This window comes from Parasteatoda tepidariorum, chromosome 12 (assembly GCF_982258835.1).
Source record: "Parasteatoda tepidariorum strain Cologne lab strain chromosome 12, Ptep-v5.0, whole genome shotgun sequence".
NCBI classification, from domain to species: domain Eukaryota; kingdom Metazoa; phylum Arthropoda; class Arachnida; order Araneae; family Theridiidae; genus Parasteatoda; species Parasteatoda tepidariorum.
This window is the reverse complement of record NC_141766.1, coordinates 27,877,422-27,894,144: the sequence shown is the minus strand read 5'-3', so window position 1 is coordinate 27,894,144 and position 16,723 is coordinate 27,877,422. Positions and strand designations below refer to the sequence as shown.

At 29.6% G+C, this 16,723-nt stretch overlaps 2 protein-coding genes across 2 annotated transcripts; both read right to left on the bottom strand.

Annotated features, from left to right (window-relative positions):
• Nucleotides 1-8,066: 8,066 nt before the first annotated feature.
• Nucleotides 8,067-9,264, bottom strand: LOC107443773 (glutathione S-transferase class-mu 26 kDa isozyme 47). Its single transcript, XM_016057741.5, has one exon. It carries the CDS (start codon nt 8,858-8,860, stop codon nt 8,201-8,203), a length of 660 nt encoding a protein of 219 aa, XP_015913227.2. The 5' UTR covers nt 8,861-9,264; the 3' UTR covers nt 8,067-8,200.
• Nucleotides 9,265-11,481: 2,217 nt separating this feature from the next.
• Nucleotides 11,482-12,464, bottom strand: LOC122268890 (glutathione S-transferase class-mu 26 kDa isozyme 47). The gene has a single exon (XM_043039742.3). It carries the CDS (start codon nt 12,273-12,275, stop codon nt 11,616-11,618), a length of 660 nt encoding a protein of 219 aa, XP_042895676.2. The 5' UTR covers nt 12,276-12,464; the 3' UTR covers nt 11,482-11,615.
• Between the last annotated feature and the right edge of the window lie 4,259 nt (nt 12,465-16,723).

Here is a 16,723-nt window from a genome sequence, read left to right as displayed (position 1 = left end):
CACAGCTTTATAGTTATCACGCAACTGAAACCAGTTTGCACTTGTTTACATTCGAGTATCAATTGGTTAAATTAGACGATATATGATACAAATTCGACGATTAAATAAATTAGACGATATATTATATAAATATAGAATATTTATTATGTCTGGTATTATATTAGTGTATTATAATAATTAGGCCAAATTATTAGACGTACTCTAAGATTCTATGTAAATTCCTGATTATCCGGAGATACTACACAGCTTTATAGTTATCACGCAACTGAAACCAGTTTGCACTTGTTTACATTCGAGTATCAATTGGTTAAATTAGACGATATATGATACAAATTCGACGATTAAATAAATTAGACGATATATTATATAAATATAGAATATTTATTATGTCTGGTATTATATTAGTGTATTATAATAATTAGGCCAAATTATTAGACGTACTCTAAGATTCTATGTAAATTCCTGATTATCCGGAGATACTACACAGCTTTATAGTTATCACGCAACTGAAACCAGTTTGCACTTGTTTACATTCGAGTATCAATTGGTTAAATTAGACGATATATGATACAAATTCGACGATTAAATAAATTAGACGATATATTATATAAATATAGAATATTTATTATGTCTGGTATTATATTAGTGTATTATAATAATTAGGCCAAATTATTAGACGTACTCTAAGATTCTATGTAAATTCCTGATTATCCGGAGATACTACACAGCTTTATAGTTATCACGCAACTGAAACCAGTTTGCACTTGTTTACATTCGAGTATCAATTGGTTAAATTAGACGATATATGATACAAATTCGACGATTAAATAAATTAGACGATATATTATATAAATATAGAATATTTATTATGTCTGGTATTATATTAGTGTATTATAATAATTAGGCCAAATTATTAGACGTACTCTAAGATTCTATGTAAATTCCTGATTATCCGGAGATACTACACAGCTTTATAGTTATCACGCAACTGAAACCAGTTTGCACTTGTTTACATTCGAGTATCAATTGGTTAAATTAGACGATATATGATACAAATTCGACGATTAAATAAATTAGACGATATATTATATAAATATAGAATATTTATTATGTCTGGTATTATATTAGTGTATTATAATAATTAGGCCAAATTATTAGACGTACTCTAAGATTCTATGTAAATTCCTGATTATCCGGAGATACTACACAGCTTTATAGTTATCACGCAACTGAAACCAGTTTGCACTTGTTTACATTCGAGTATCAATTGGTTAAATTAGACGATATATGATACAAATTCGACGATTAAATAAATTAGACGATATATTATATAAATATAGAATATTTATTATGTCTGGTATTATATTAGTGTATTATAATAATTAGGCCAAATTATTAGACGTACTCTAAGATTCTATGTAAATTCCTGATTATCCGGAGATACTACACAGCTTTATAGTTATCACGCAACTGAAACCAGTTTGCACTTGTTTACATTCGAGTATCAATTGGTTAAATTAGACGATATATGATACAAATTCGACGATTAAATAAATTAGACGATATATTATATAAATATAGAATATTTATTATGTCTGGTATTATATTAGTGTATTATAATAATTAGGCCAAATTATTAGACGTACTCTAAGATTCTATGTAAATTCCTGATTATCCGGAGATACTACACAGCTTTATAGTTATCACGCAACTGAAACCAGTTTGCACTTGTTTACATTCGAGTATCAATTGGTTAAATTAGACGATATATGATACAAATTCGACGATTAAATAAATTAGACGATATATTATATAAATATAGAATATTTATTATGTCTGGTATTATATTAGTGTATTATAATAATTAGGCCAAATTATTAGACGTACTCTAAGATTCTATGTAAATTCCTGATTATCCGGAGATACTACACAGCTTTATAGTTATCACGCAACTGAAACCAGTTTGCACTTGTTTACATTCGAGTATCAATTGGTTAAATTAGACGATATATGATACAAATTCGACGATTAAATAAATTAGACGATATATTATATAAATATAGAATATTTATTATGTCTGGTATTATATTAGTGTATTATAATAATTAGGCCAAATTATTAGACGTACTCTAAGATTCTATGTAAATTCCTGATTATCCGGAGATACTACACAGCTTTATAGTTATCACGCAACTGAAACCAGTTTGCACTTGTTTACATTCGAGTATCAATTGGTTAAATTAGACGATATATGATACAAATTCGACGATTAAATAAATTAGACGATATATTATATAAATATAGAATATTTATTATGTCTGGTATTATATTAGTGTATTATAATAATTAGGCCAAATTATTAGACGTACTCTAAGATTCTATGTAAATTCCTGATTATCCGGAGATACTACACAGCTTTATAGTTATCACGCAACTGAAACCAGTTTGCACTTGTTTACATTCGAGTATCAATTGGTTAAATTAGACGATATATGATACAAATTCGACGATTAAATAAATTAGACGATATATTATATAAATATAGAATATTTATTATGTCTGGTATTATATTAGTGTATTATAATAATTAGGCCAAATTATTAGACGTACTCTAAGATTCTATGTAAATTCCTGATTATCCGGAGATACTACACAGCTTTATAGTTATCACGCAACTGAAACCAGTTTGCACTTGTTTACATTCGAGTATCAATTGGTTAAATTAGACGATATATGATACAAATTCGACGATTAAATAAATTAGACGATATATTATATAAATATAGAATATTTATTATGTCTGGTATTATATTAGTGTATTATAATAATTAGGCCAAATTATTAGACGTACTCTAAGATTCTATGTAAATTCCTGATTATCCGGAGATACTACACAGCTTTATAGTTATCACGCAACTGAAACCAGTTTGCACTTGTTTACATTCGAGTATCAATTGGTTAAATTAGACGATATATGATACAAATTCGACGATTAAATAAATTAGACGATATATTATATAAATATAGAATATTTATTATGTCTGGTATTATATTAGTGTATTATAATAATTAGGCCAAATTATTAGACGTACTCTAAGATTCTATGTAAATTCCTGATTATCCGGAGATACTACACAGCTTTATAGTTATCACGCAACTGAAACCAGTTTGCACTTGTTTACATTCGAGTATCAATTGGTTAAATTAGACGATATATGATACAAATTCGACGATTAAATAAATTAGACGATATATTATATAAATATAGAATATTTATTATGTCTGGTATTATATTAGTGTATTATAATAATTAGGCCAAATTATTAGACGTACTCTAAGATTCTATGTAAATTCTTAATTATCAGGAGATACTACACAGCTTCTCTGTAATTACGCAACTGAAACCTGTTTGCACTTGTTTACATTCGTGTATCAATTGGTTAAATTAGACGATATATGATACAAATTCGACGATTAAATAAATTAGACGATATATTATATAAATATAGAATATTTATTATGTCTGGTATTATATTAGTGTATTATAATAATTAGGCCAAATTATTAGACGTACTCTAAGATTCTATGTAAATTCCTGATTATCCGGAGATACTACACAGCTTTATAGTTATCACGCAACTGATACCAGTTTGCACTTGTTTACATTCGAGTATCAATTGGTTAAATTAGACGATATATGATACAAATTCGACGATTAAATAAATTAGACGATATATTATATAAATATAGAATATTTATTATGTCTGGTATTATATTAGTGTATTATAATAATTAGGCCAAATTATTAGACGTACTCTAAGATTCTATGTAAATTCCTGATTATCCGGAGATACTACACAGCTTTATAGTTATCACGCAACTGAAACCAGTTTGCACTTGTTTACATTCGAGTATCAATTGGTTAAATTAGACGATATATGATACAAATTCGACGATTAAATAAATTAGACGATATATTATATAAATATAGAATATTTATTATGTCTGGTATTATATTAGTGTATTATAATAATTAGGCCAAATTATTAGACGTACTCTAAGATTCTATGTAAATTCCTGATTATCCGGAGATACTACACAGCTTTATAGTTATCACGCAACTGAAACCAGTTTGCACTTGTTTACATTCGAGTATCAATTGGTTAAATTAGACGATATATGATACAAATTCGACGATTAAATAAATTAGACGATATATTATATAAATATAGAATATTTATTATGTCTGGTATTATATTAGTGTATTATAATAATTAGGCCAAATTATTAGACGTACTCTAAGATTCTATGTAAATTCCTGATTATCCGGAGATACTACACAGCTTTATAGTTATCACGCAACTGAAACCAGTTTGCACTTGTTTACATTCGAGTATCAATTGGTTAAATTAGACGATATATGATACAAATTCGACGATTAAATAAATTAGACGATATATTATATAAATATAGAATATTTATTATGTCTGGTATTATATTAGTGTATTATAATAATTAGGCCAAATTATTAGACGTACTCTAAGATTCTATGTAAATTCCTGATTATCCGGAGATACTACACAGCTTTATAGTTATCACGCAACTGAAACCAGTTTGCACTTGTTTACATTCGAGTATCAATTGGTTAAATTAGACGATATATGATACAAATTCGACGATTAAATAAATTAGACGATATATTATATAAATATAGAATATTTATTATGTCTGGTATTATATTAGTGTATTATAATAATTAGGCCAAATTATTAGACGTACTCTAAGATTCTATGTAAATTCCTGATTATCCGGAGATACTACACAGCTTTATAGTTATCACGCAACTGAAACCAGTTTGCACTTGTTTACATTCGAGTATCAATTGGTTAAATTAGACGATATATGATACAAATTCGACGATTAAATAAATTAGACGATATATTATATAAATATAGAATATTTATTATGTCTGGTATTATATTAGTGTATTATAATAATTAGGCCAAATTATTAGACGTACTCTAAGATTCTATGTAAATTCCTGATTATCCGGAGATACTACACAGCTTTATAGTTATCACGCAACTGAAACCAGTTTGCACTTGTTTACATTCGAGTATCAATTGGTTAAATTAGACGATATATGATACAAATTCGACGATTAAATAAATTAGACGATATATTATATAAATATAGAATATTTATTATGTCTGGTATTATATTAGTGTATTATAATAATTAGGCCAAATTATTAGACGTACTCTAAGATTCTATGTAAATTCCTGATTATCCGGAGATACTACACAGCTTTATAGTTATCACGCAACTGAAACCAGTTTGCACTTGTTTACATTCGAGTATCAATTGGTTAAATTAGACAATGTATGATACAAATTCGAATATTTGATAAATTAGACGATATATTATATAAATATAGAATATTTATTACGTCAGGTATTATATTAATATATTATAATAATTAGGCCAAATTATTAGACGTACTGTAGCTTTCTTAATAATTGCATGCTTTGCACGAGTTTATAAGCGGTACTTCTATATTTAAACATACATGTAATGGATTTTTATTTAGGAGATTTTTCATATACTTCCTATTTGTATTAATTTTTAACGTATTGCATTACAATGTTTACCAATTGATAGACGAACGTTAACAAGTGCAAATCGGTTTCAGCCGTGTAAAAACAATAAAGCTGTATAGTATCACCTGACAATTAAGATTTTACATAGAATCGTACAGTGTGAAAAAACAAAAGTTGTGTTGTGTAAAGTAGAAAACAAAAGTTGCGTTAACCATTAGTTTTTTTAAAAATTAATCACTGTGCAAAAAATAATAAAATTGAAACAAAATAAAGAAAAAAGGGTATGGCTTATAGGCAAAATATAATAGTGGCAACGAATGTGAGACGAATGCATTCAATATATTTGTAATAATCACTGTTAAATAATACTTTCTAAAAAAAATATATCTGTTTGTGAGAGCTGGAAAATCTCTGAACGCTAAATTCTACTGCATACCTGCCAACTCTTCCGGATTTTCCGGAAGATTTTATTTCCATATTTAAAGTGGTAGTAATACTCAGGTTATTCCAAATAACTTTTTGAATTATAATGATAATTATAAATGAGTTTGACCACCACTACATATAAATAATTATAATAAATATATAAAAGCATAATAATCCTTGCGCAAGCGAATTTCAACGGATCAAAATATAAATATATTTTTTAGTCAGATTGTTTTTCGTTTATTGTTTTACAACCACTCTGAAAATCCATTCTCGGAGAGAGTGAAAGTTGGCAGGTATGCTACTGGCATTAAAGTGAATTTACTACCACTGTTAAATTCTTTAGATAACCATAGAAACTCTGCTCAAGCTCATTTGTGGCAAAATATGTAATATGCATATTTCTTTATAACATAATATTTCCTCAAGTTAACGATCAATAAAGAAGTCTGTAATCGAAATTAAAAAGCAAACTTTTCCCTCATAAAAAAAATGCAGTTTTTAGCTCTTCTAATTAATAATAAATTGCTTTGTTTTGTTACTAATGAAAGTACAACACAAATTTGCCTATTTGTTAAAATAAGCAGAGAAGTTTTAAGTGACAAGTATAAATAACAGAAATATTTCCTTTTGTGTGCACTAGCCCATACCTGCTAACTTTCCCTCTTTCCGAGAATGGATTTTCAAAGTGGTTGTAAAACAATAAACGAAAAACAATCTGACTCAAAAATATATTTATATTTTGATCCCGTTGAAATTCGCTTGCGCAAGGATTATTATGCTTTCCTATATTTATTGTAATTATTTATATGTAGTGGTGGTCAAACTCATTTATAATTATCATTATAATTCAAAAAGTTAATTGGAATAACCTGAGTATTGCTACCACTTTAAATATGAAAATAAAATCTTCCGGAAAATCCGGAAGAGTTGGCAGGTATGCACTAGCCCATACCTGCCAACTTTTAATCTCTTCCATTATCATTTTTCCCAGTGGCATTAAAATGGAATTAAAACTTCAATTTTAGGCAAACAAATACGTTGTATTTGAGAAAACTTGAGTTACCAATCATGATAGTAACGCATATTAATATATCTGCTTAATTTTTGCAAGAATAGTGGTGATTAAAATCATTAAAAAGTTGAGTTTATAAAAGAAAAAATAGTATATATTTACTACCACTTTAAATATGAAAATAAAATCTTCCGGAAAATCCGGAAGAGTTGGTAGGTATGCACTAGCCCCATATTCATTCTAGCTCCGCTGTCAACTACAATACGTGACAATTGCTGAAATTTAAACTTTTTTCTTTATTTTCAAGCTGATTATAACATTTGCAAACCTGCCAACTTTCGATTCCTTCCATTATGATATTTCCCAGTGGTAGTAAAATAGAATTAAAATTTCAATTATAAGCAAAAAAATAAGTTGTATTTAAAAATTTTAAGCTGACAACCATGATAGTAACATATATTAATGTATATGCTTGTTTTTTTTAAGAATAGTGGTGATCAAAATCATTTAAAAAATAAGTTTATAAAAGAAAAAACTAGTATATATTTACTACCACTTCAAATATAAAAATAAAATTTTACGCCAAATGCATATAAGTTGGCAGGTATGCATTTGCTAGTAATTAATGCTTTGAGGAATTATGGATTGATTTTTAAAGGATTCATGCATATGTTGAGAGAACAAATGCGATTTTTTTACAGAAACAAAATTATTGAACTAGAATTTAAAAACGGTGCTTTTACAATATACGATGGAAAAAGTAACTTTTTGTTCAATATTTTTTCGAATAAAGTGTATTAAACATAATTCTGTAGAGGAAAATAAAATAAAATTATGAAAAACAAAAATTTTTTACACTAGTTTTCAATATAAATCCACAATAAAATATTTTAATAAAAATCCCGTAAATACAAGCATAAAATTTTTTAAATTCTTTTGACTTACCTTTTGATGAAACTTCTTGCATGACCAAAAACTTTCTAAATTCTAAACTACTACTCCAACTCAGTGAAAAAGGGAAAACATTTGCTTTTGATTGTTTTATTAACATTTATTTTTTGAAAACATAAGCGAACCAAAACAAAATTGTAATGTTTATCAAAATGTCAGAGCTGCATAATTTTACCCTAATTTTTCTAAAAGTTCTTGTTCTCATTTGTTATTCTGGTATTTTACCCTTACCACCAAAATTGGCGAATGGAGCTGCAAATGGCCATCTTACGTAAGTTGAAGACTTGAGATATGCTTGCAATTCTGGAAGGTTCCTAATGCGCTCGATGTAGGCTTTTAAAGTAGGGAATTCATCTAAAACGGTCTTACAAAGCAGAACATTGTAATCAAAAGTATCATAAGCCATGAAATCTACGTATGATAAGTTGTCTCCCCCTAAGAACTTCCTGTCTCCAAGAAAAGCTGCAATAAACTTCAATGAATGTGGTACTTTTGACAGATACTCTTGTTTAGCTTCTTCATAGTTTGGACCATATACAACTTTATAAAAAGCCGTACGAAAATCAATAATCTGTTGCTCAGCCAATGAAACTCGGAGTTTTTCTTCTTCTGTTTTTCCACCAAAATCGTATTTTTTGGCTAAGTACCTCAAAATGGTAACACTTTGGGTTAACTTCACTTTATCATCAAAGTAATAAGGTAAATTTGGAAAATCTAGTCCGAGAGTAAACTTTTCCTTTTCCCAAACATCTCTTTCCTCAAGTTGGTATCTCTTATCTTCAAACGGCACATTTTTGTAATGTAACAGGTACCTAATAGGTTCAGCAAGACCGCGAACATCCCAGTAACCTACAACTATTTTACCCATGCTAAAAAAACAAATTTAACAAATCTTAGAAACCTTGAGGAAGATTTAAAAATGCTGAGCGTCTTTCAAACTGTTTATTCACTTTTATAACAAAATTAATGACTTATCTAATCTGTTGAACAATTTCTGTTCTTCCGTTTCGGGGGAGTAACTTTTGATAGCATTTGTTTCTAAGGTGACTTTCAGAATCTTTATCTGAGGAATATTATGTTTGATTGTTTGATAAAACTATCTTGCGAATAAGAAAACGAAGAATTTTTGTGCTACTTTCATACACTAATGCCTTGTTTACACAAAGCGGCTGGTTTAACTGAAGTGTACTTATCTCTCTGAACGACTCCAGTGAAGGAAATATTTAAACCTGACGTCACAATTACGCTCAATCAGCTGATAAGTGCCAATTGAGTGTAAGCACGTGCCTGGGATGTATATGAGTCAAGTTTTCTGTAAATCTTCATAAACTAAAAATGATATATTTTTTTCTTTTTTCTTCGATTAACTTGATTTTTATTATAGAGAGTTAAAAAAATACCATCAGCTATAGTCAATGTACTATAAACATACGTGCCAACTCTCCCTTATTTTGTGGGAGATTTTATTTTCATATTTAAAGTGGTAATAAATATATACTATTTTTTCTTTTATAAATTTAATTTTTAAATGATTTTGACCACCAATATTCTTACAAAAATTAAGCTTATATATTAATATGCGTTACTATCATGGTTGTCAACTTAATTTTTTTCAAATACAACGTATTTGTTTGCTTAAAATTGAAGTTTTAATTCCATTTTAATACCACTGGGAAAAATGATAACGGAAGGGATTAAAAGTTGGCAGGTCTGTAAAAATAACCCATAGTATAGTACCCACAGGGCAGAAAGCCCATATATATATCAAGACAGAAAAGTGTAAAAACTGGTAACAAATAAAAATCATTTTTTAGCTTATTTTCAGGCATAATAAAAATACATAACTACCAATTCTTTTTACCGAATACAATTTTTATATTGAATTGCTTCTTTGCCGAGAAAAAACTTATTACAGTGAACTGTTTTTTGTTCAGAATAGATTAACTCCTCCCGAAAATTATCTAATATTGAAATAGTTCTTCTACCAGTATTTTCTCTTTTCCGTCTCGCTTTCAGGCCAGAGTACAAAACACAGCAAATTTATTACTTTTTTTTGAAAAAAAAAAAAAAACGACTACAGTAATTTTGGAAGTAACTATAGTTCAGAAAATTTTTCTTCTTTGATTTTATTTTTGCATTGTTTTAGCATTTTATTGCCGCAAGTAGAAACTGATTTACAGAAAGCAACACTCCGAAATCCTGCTAAACACATTGCCGCAAATGACGCAAGACTTGCATTGCCGCTATACTCCTAAAAAGAACACATTTTAATAGGCTGAAGGAAAGTTAAGATGAAGTAAGCGTGGCTATATTTTGCATTATTTTAGCAAAATTTGCATTATTTATTCAAAAGTTATATGGATGATCCGTTTCTATTTTTGCTGACTGTACCTATTAAATGATGAGTACTTCATAGTTGTAGCATTAATCACGTTTTTAATTCACTCTCAGTAGTCTCGTTTTACGCTTTTAAGGCAGAAACCGTTTTTTGAACAGTTAACTTGGATCCTAATTGCTTATTCCTCTATATTTCTGAAAGACAAGCAAAATATAAGCCTTTCTAATTAGTTCTTGAATTAATAAATGTCAGCGAAATGATTTTAAATAAATTACAGTTAAGCTAATTTGACTAACACTATACGCAAAAAATAATATATTCATGTGAGGTCGTGTTTAAGCTCTGACAAAAAAAATTAAATTTGACCTAAATATTATAATATTTAGTCTAAATACTAAACAAATTTAGTCTAAATATTGCAAATCAAATGACCATCTTAACCCTTTGACACAGATGGGATCCAGATGTTTCTTTCATATGTTCTTTTCTGACTCTCCAATTACAAGAAAAACATATGTTGATATTTCTTAATTATATAAAAAAGTCTAATGGATATGAGCAAATCTGTTATATCATAATATCGGAATTATATATTAACACGTTCACGCCGGGAAAAATGAAAATACTGGTACGGGAAAAGAGAAAATACTGGTAGAAGAACTATTTCAATAATAGATAATATTCGAGAGGAGTTAATTTATTCTCAACAATAACAATTTACTGTAAGGAAATTTATCACGGCGAAGAAGCAATTCAATATCAGAATTGCATCTGTTGAAAACAATTGGTAGTTATGGATTTTATTATTCCCGAAAAAAAACTAAAAAATTAAATTTATTTGTTACTAGTTTTTACTCCGGTGCGCTGCCAAGATGAGACAATCTAGCGTGACCCACCGGTGGGTCACCCCGGCGTGAAAGTGTTAAACATAATTCTGTCCAGGAAAATAAAATAAAATAAAGAAAAATAAATTTTCTTTACGCTAGTTTTCTGTATAAATCTACAATAAAATATTTTAATACAAATCCCGTAAATACAAGCATAAAAATTTTTTAAATTCTTTTGACTTACCTTTTGATGAAACTTCTTGCATGACCAGAAACTTTCTAAATTCTAAACTACTACTCCAACTCAGTGAAAAAAGGAAAACATTTGCTTTTGATTGTTTTATTAACATTTACTTTTGAAAACATAAGCGATGCCAAAACAAAATTATAATGTTTATTAAAATGTCAAAGCTGCATAATTTTACCCTAATTTTTCTACAAGTTCTTGTTCTCATTTGTTATTCTGGTATTTTACCCTTACCACCAAAATTGGCGAATGGAGCTGCAAATGGCCATCTTACGTAAGTTGAAGACTTGAGATATGCTTGCAATTCTGGAAGGTTTCTAATGCGCTCGATGTAGGCTTTTAAAGTAGGGAATTCATCTAAAACGGTCTTACAAAGCAGAACATTGTAATCAAAAGTATCATAAGCCATGAAATCTACGTATGATAAGTTGTCTCCCCCTAAGAACTTCCTGTCTCCAAGAAAAGCTGCAATAAACTTCAATGAATGTGGTACTTTTGATAGATACTCTTTTTTATTTTCTTCATAGTTTGGACCATATACAACTCTAAAAAAAGCAGTACGAAAATCAATAATCTGTTGCTCAGCCAATGAAACTCGGAGTTTTTCTTCTTCTGTTTTTCCACCAAAATCGTATTTTTTGGCTAAGTACCTCAAAATGGTAACACTTTGGGTTAACTTCACTTTATCATCAAAGTAATAAGGTAAATTTGGAAAATCTAGTCCAAGAGTAAACTTTTCCTTTTCCCAAACATCTCTTTCCTCAAGTTGATATCTCTTATCCTCAAACGGCACATTTTTGTAATGTAACAGGTACCTAATAGGTTCAGCAAGACCGCGAACATCCCAGTAACCTACAACTGTTTTACCCATGTTAAAAAAAGAAATTTAACAAATGTTAGAAACCTTGAGGAAGCTTAAAAAATGCTGAGCGTCCTTTAAACTATTTATTCACTTTTATAACAAAATTAATGACTTATCTAATCTATTGAACAATTTCTGTTCTTCCGTTTTGGGGGAGTAGCATGTGATAGCATTTGTTTCTAAGGTGACTTTCAGAATCCTTATCTGAGGAATATTATGTTTGATTGTTTGATAAAACTATCTTGCGAATAAGAAAAAGAAGAAATTTTGTGCTACTTTCATACACTAATACCTTTGTTTACACAAAGCGGCTGGTTTAACTAAAATATACTTATCTCTCTGAACGACTCCAGTGAAGGAAGTATTTGAGCCTGACGTCACAATTACGCTCAATTAGCTGATAAGTACCAATGGAGTGTAAGCACGTTTCTGGGATGTATATGATTCAAGTTTTTTGCAAATCTTCATAAACTAAGAACGATATATTTTTTTTATTCTTCTTCGATTAACTTGATTTTTATTATAGAGAGAACAAAAAATACCATCAGCTATAGTCAATGTATTATAGATAACCCATTGTATAGTATCCAACACTGTAAGTTTTTTTTTGTCGAAGGAAAGAGAATAAAGAAATTTCAGTAACTATGTATTAACTATGTAAGGAAATTTTGGTAACTATTAAAATTAGTAACTACAGTTCGGTAAAAGTTTTATTTATTTATTTTTTTGCATTTACTTTTGCATTATTTTATCATTTTATTGCCACGTTTGCGTTACATGGAGAGAAGAACCACTAAAACCTCCCACGGTTAACCTGACGACAAGGGCACCTATTATCCGTCTACCACAGAGGATATTTTGCGTCAGCGCTGTGGTCGTTGCAAACCGGGTGCGGAATTCATATTGACCAGCCATCGCTGGGATTCGAACCCAGTTCACGTCATATGAAGGCGATTGCTCTATCCATTGATCCACCACGGCTCTGTTCACTGAAATTTTATTTTATTTTATAACCGTCGTTGAACAGCCGACCCAATTTCATGGGTTTACGACTACTAATGTTCAACTCCGTAGCCTTGTAATTTTGAACCAATCCAGAAGACAAGGAAACTCCTGGATCAGTACCCCCAGAGGTGTTGATTTGTTATGGGAACATGGAGGACTTTGAGACTCGACAGATTTAACGTGCATCAGTCACCATTTACTACACGGGAAGTCTTCGGCCGACGAGGATCGAACCCACGACCTTTTGGATATGGGCCCAGCGCCCTACCGACCAGGCTATCCCGGCCTGTTCACTGAAATTGAATTTTTTCTTTAAAAAAATTAATGCCAAAATTATTCCATAAAAAGGTTTTTTTATGTTATTATAAATGATGATTGAACACTCGCCTACTCTCTTGTGTACGCTTTCCCCTTTTTTGAGGAAAATGAGGTTGATCTGGGGGGAGAAGTGAATTTTATTTAATTGAAGCCTTGCTTCCTTCATTAAACTGATATTTTTCATTAAACTGATATCGAGACGATCAGACGAATAGTTAGAAAGTAGGGAAGGTTTTATGTACAAAAATTACAATTTTGCACCTAAGCATCGTTTCCTATGTTTTTCTAAGCAGAATCAAATAAAACCATAATCTGTAATCAAGTCAATCCAGCAAATGGTTAAAATTTTATAAGGTTTTTTTAAACCTAAAATGTGCTTATTTTGACAAGAAGTAATCTGCAGTGGGCCAAGTAAAAGGACCACTTTTATAACTTTTGCACGTTTTGTTGGATTTTCCTTCTTTAAAATGTTATGGCAATATCTCAATAGAATCTGAATGCCATGGGGGTCACCGGCGACTGGCACTGAGTTTGTTCGTAGATCCACGGGGGTCACCGGTGACCGGCGAAGCCAAGATTATTAGAAACACGTAATTCGAGTGAATTTTTAATTTTTTTATATTATCATACCTGCCAACTTTTAATCCCTTCCATTATCATTTTTCCCAGTGGTATTAAAATGGAATAAAAACTTCAATTTTAAGCAAACAAATACGCTGTATTTGAGAAAACTTAAGTTGACAACCATGATAGTAACGCATATTAATGTATGTGCTTAATTTTTGTAAGAATAGTGGTGATCAAAATCATTTAAAAATGTAGTTTATAAAGGAAAAAATAGTATATAATTACAACCACTTTAAATATGAAAATAAAATCTTCCGGAAAATCCGGAAGAGTTGGCAGGTATGTATTATTATCGTTACTAAAATAGCTTGTAAAATTAATGTAGCATAGAATGCACAAAAATAGTTTTATTTATATGCACAGAGATGCCAACTTGCTCCGGACAGCGAATAAATATTTTTAAGTGGTAGTTTATTAATTGTGATTCTCGGTTTAATAAATTCAATTTAGTATATTTTTATCCACCACTATTTCTAAACAATTCATAGGCTTACATAATTCACCACTTTTTTCAGATAAATCATGCTAAACCTTTTAAAAAACAAGCAAAATCTGTCCAATATTTGTAAATTTAGGTAGTAGTTATTTACCGTTTGGCCAGATGGGCAAGCCATGTAAAATTGGCGTGGTATTCAACGTGTTAAACTATGTGTATTAGATAACTATAACCATAGTGGAATAACCCTAAAAACAACTCACATTTTTGTATTGAATTCGATTCAGCATGCAAAATTATGCCCTGAAACCAAATTCCGTAGAATTTTGACGATTAAAATAGGGTTCTACAAAGACGAATGATTATTTGGCACAAAAAAAAATGATTGTACTAATTTTTGACACAAGTAGAAACAAATTTACAGAAAGCAACACTCCGAAATCCTGCTAAACACATTGCCGCAAATGACGCAAGACTTGCGTTGACGCTATACTCCTAAAAAAAAAAACACATTTTAATAGGCTGAAGGAAAGTTAAGATGAAGTAAGCGTGACTATCTTTTGCATTATTTTAGCAAAATTTGCATTATTTATTCAAAAGTTATAAGGATGATCCGTTACTATTTTTGCTGACTGTACCTATTAAATGAGTACTTCATAGTTGTAGCTGCATTAATCACGTTTTTAAATCACTCTCAGTAATCACGTTTTACGTTTTTAATGCTGAAACCGTTTTTTGAACAGTTAACTTGCATCATAATTGCGTATTCCTCTATATTTTGGAAAGACAAGCAAAATATAAGCCTTTCTAATTTGTTCTTGAATTAATAAATGCCAGCGAAATGATTTTAAATAAATTACAGTTAAGCTATTTTGACTAACACTATACGCAAAAAATAATATATTCATGTGCGGTCGTGTTTAAGCTCTGACAAAAAAAATTAAATTTGACCTAAATATTGTAATATATAGTCTAAATACTAAACAAATTTAGTCTAAATATTGCAACTCAAATGACCATCTTAACCCTTTGGCACAGATGGGACCCAGGTGCTTCTTTCATATGTTCTTTTCTGACTCTCTAATTACAAGAAAAACATATGTTGATATTTCTTAATTATAAAAAAAAACTCTAATGGTTATGAGCAAATCTGTTATATTATCGAATTATATATTAGAGTATATTAATTATATTTCTAATTGCTAAATATCTTTCTTGAAATAAAGTGAGATGTTGCATAAATACGATTGCATTAACACTTTCGCGCCAACTGTCACAAATACGTGACAGCATAAAACCGTATCAATCAGGGTAAAAATATAAAACTGGCAATCAAAGTATTTCTTTAGCAGTTCATTTGTGGGCGGAGTTATAATTGTTTGATTTATTTAATTCACCATTACTTTGTTCAAAATAAAACTATTTAGTTATATGTACCTTGAATTAACATTGATAATATATATGATTAAACTTACAATAATTAAAGTAAAAACAAAGTAAGTCTGTCAAATTAGCAACGACTGCATTTAAGTTACCGCTTTTTATTTAATTACAACTTGATTCTGATTTTGTACGAATGCATTTCTGAATCACCCGTCCCCAAAGGGTTAAAGATTATCAAGTTCTATTTCCAAGACTTGTTGGACTAGAATGAGAAGAAGTAAAAGGGATTTGAAATATAAAACGCTACGTTGCCAACGAAAATTGGAAGATTAATTCATGAAAAAAAACTCGAAAAACCTCGGTGACCAAGAGTGAATGAAAATAAAGATGAAAAAACGGAACAAGAAAAACTACTGTGGCTGAGAGAGGCAAAACAGAGTAAAATGCATTTCCACGTGCTATGGAGAGGTGGTGAGAAACTAAGATTTTGTTTTTCCTTTTTACTTTCCATTTTTTGTTACCAACTTTATATTTTATACCTCCAAATCAAATTTGCTCCTTCTTATTCACGTTTGTCAATTCTTGAAAATGGACTCCCATTCTTAAGAACATCTCGACTGTTATAACCAATCTGTATATTTAAGCAAATGAAGTTTTTTAATCAAATAAGTACCTAATAGGATCAGCA

Excerpts from the sequence above, each read along its gene's own strand:
- LOC107443773 (XM_016057741.5), bottom strand. The coding sequence starts at position 8,860 with ATGGGTAAAATAGTTGTAGGTTACTGGGATGTTCGCGGTCTTGCTGAA.
- LOC122268890 (XM_043039742.3), bottom strand. The coding sequence starts at position 12,275 with ATGGGTAAAACAGTTGTAGGTTACTGGGATGTTCGCGGTCTTGCTGAA.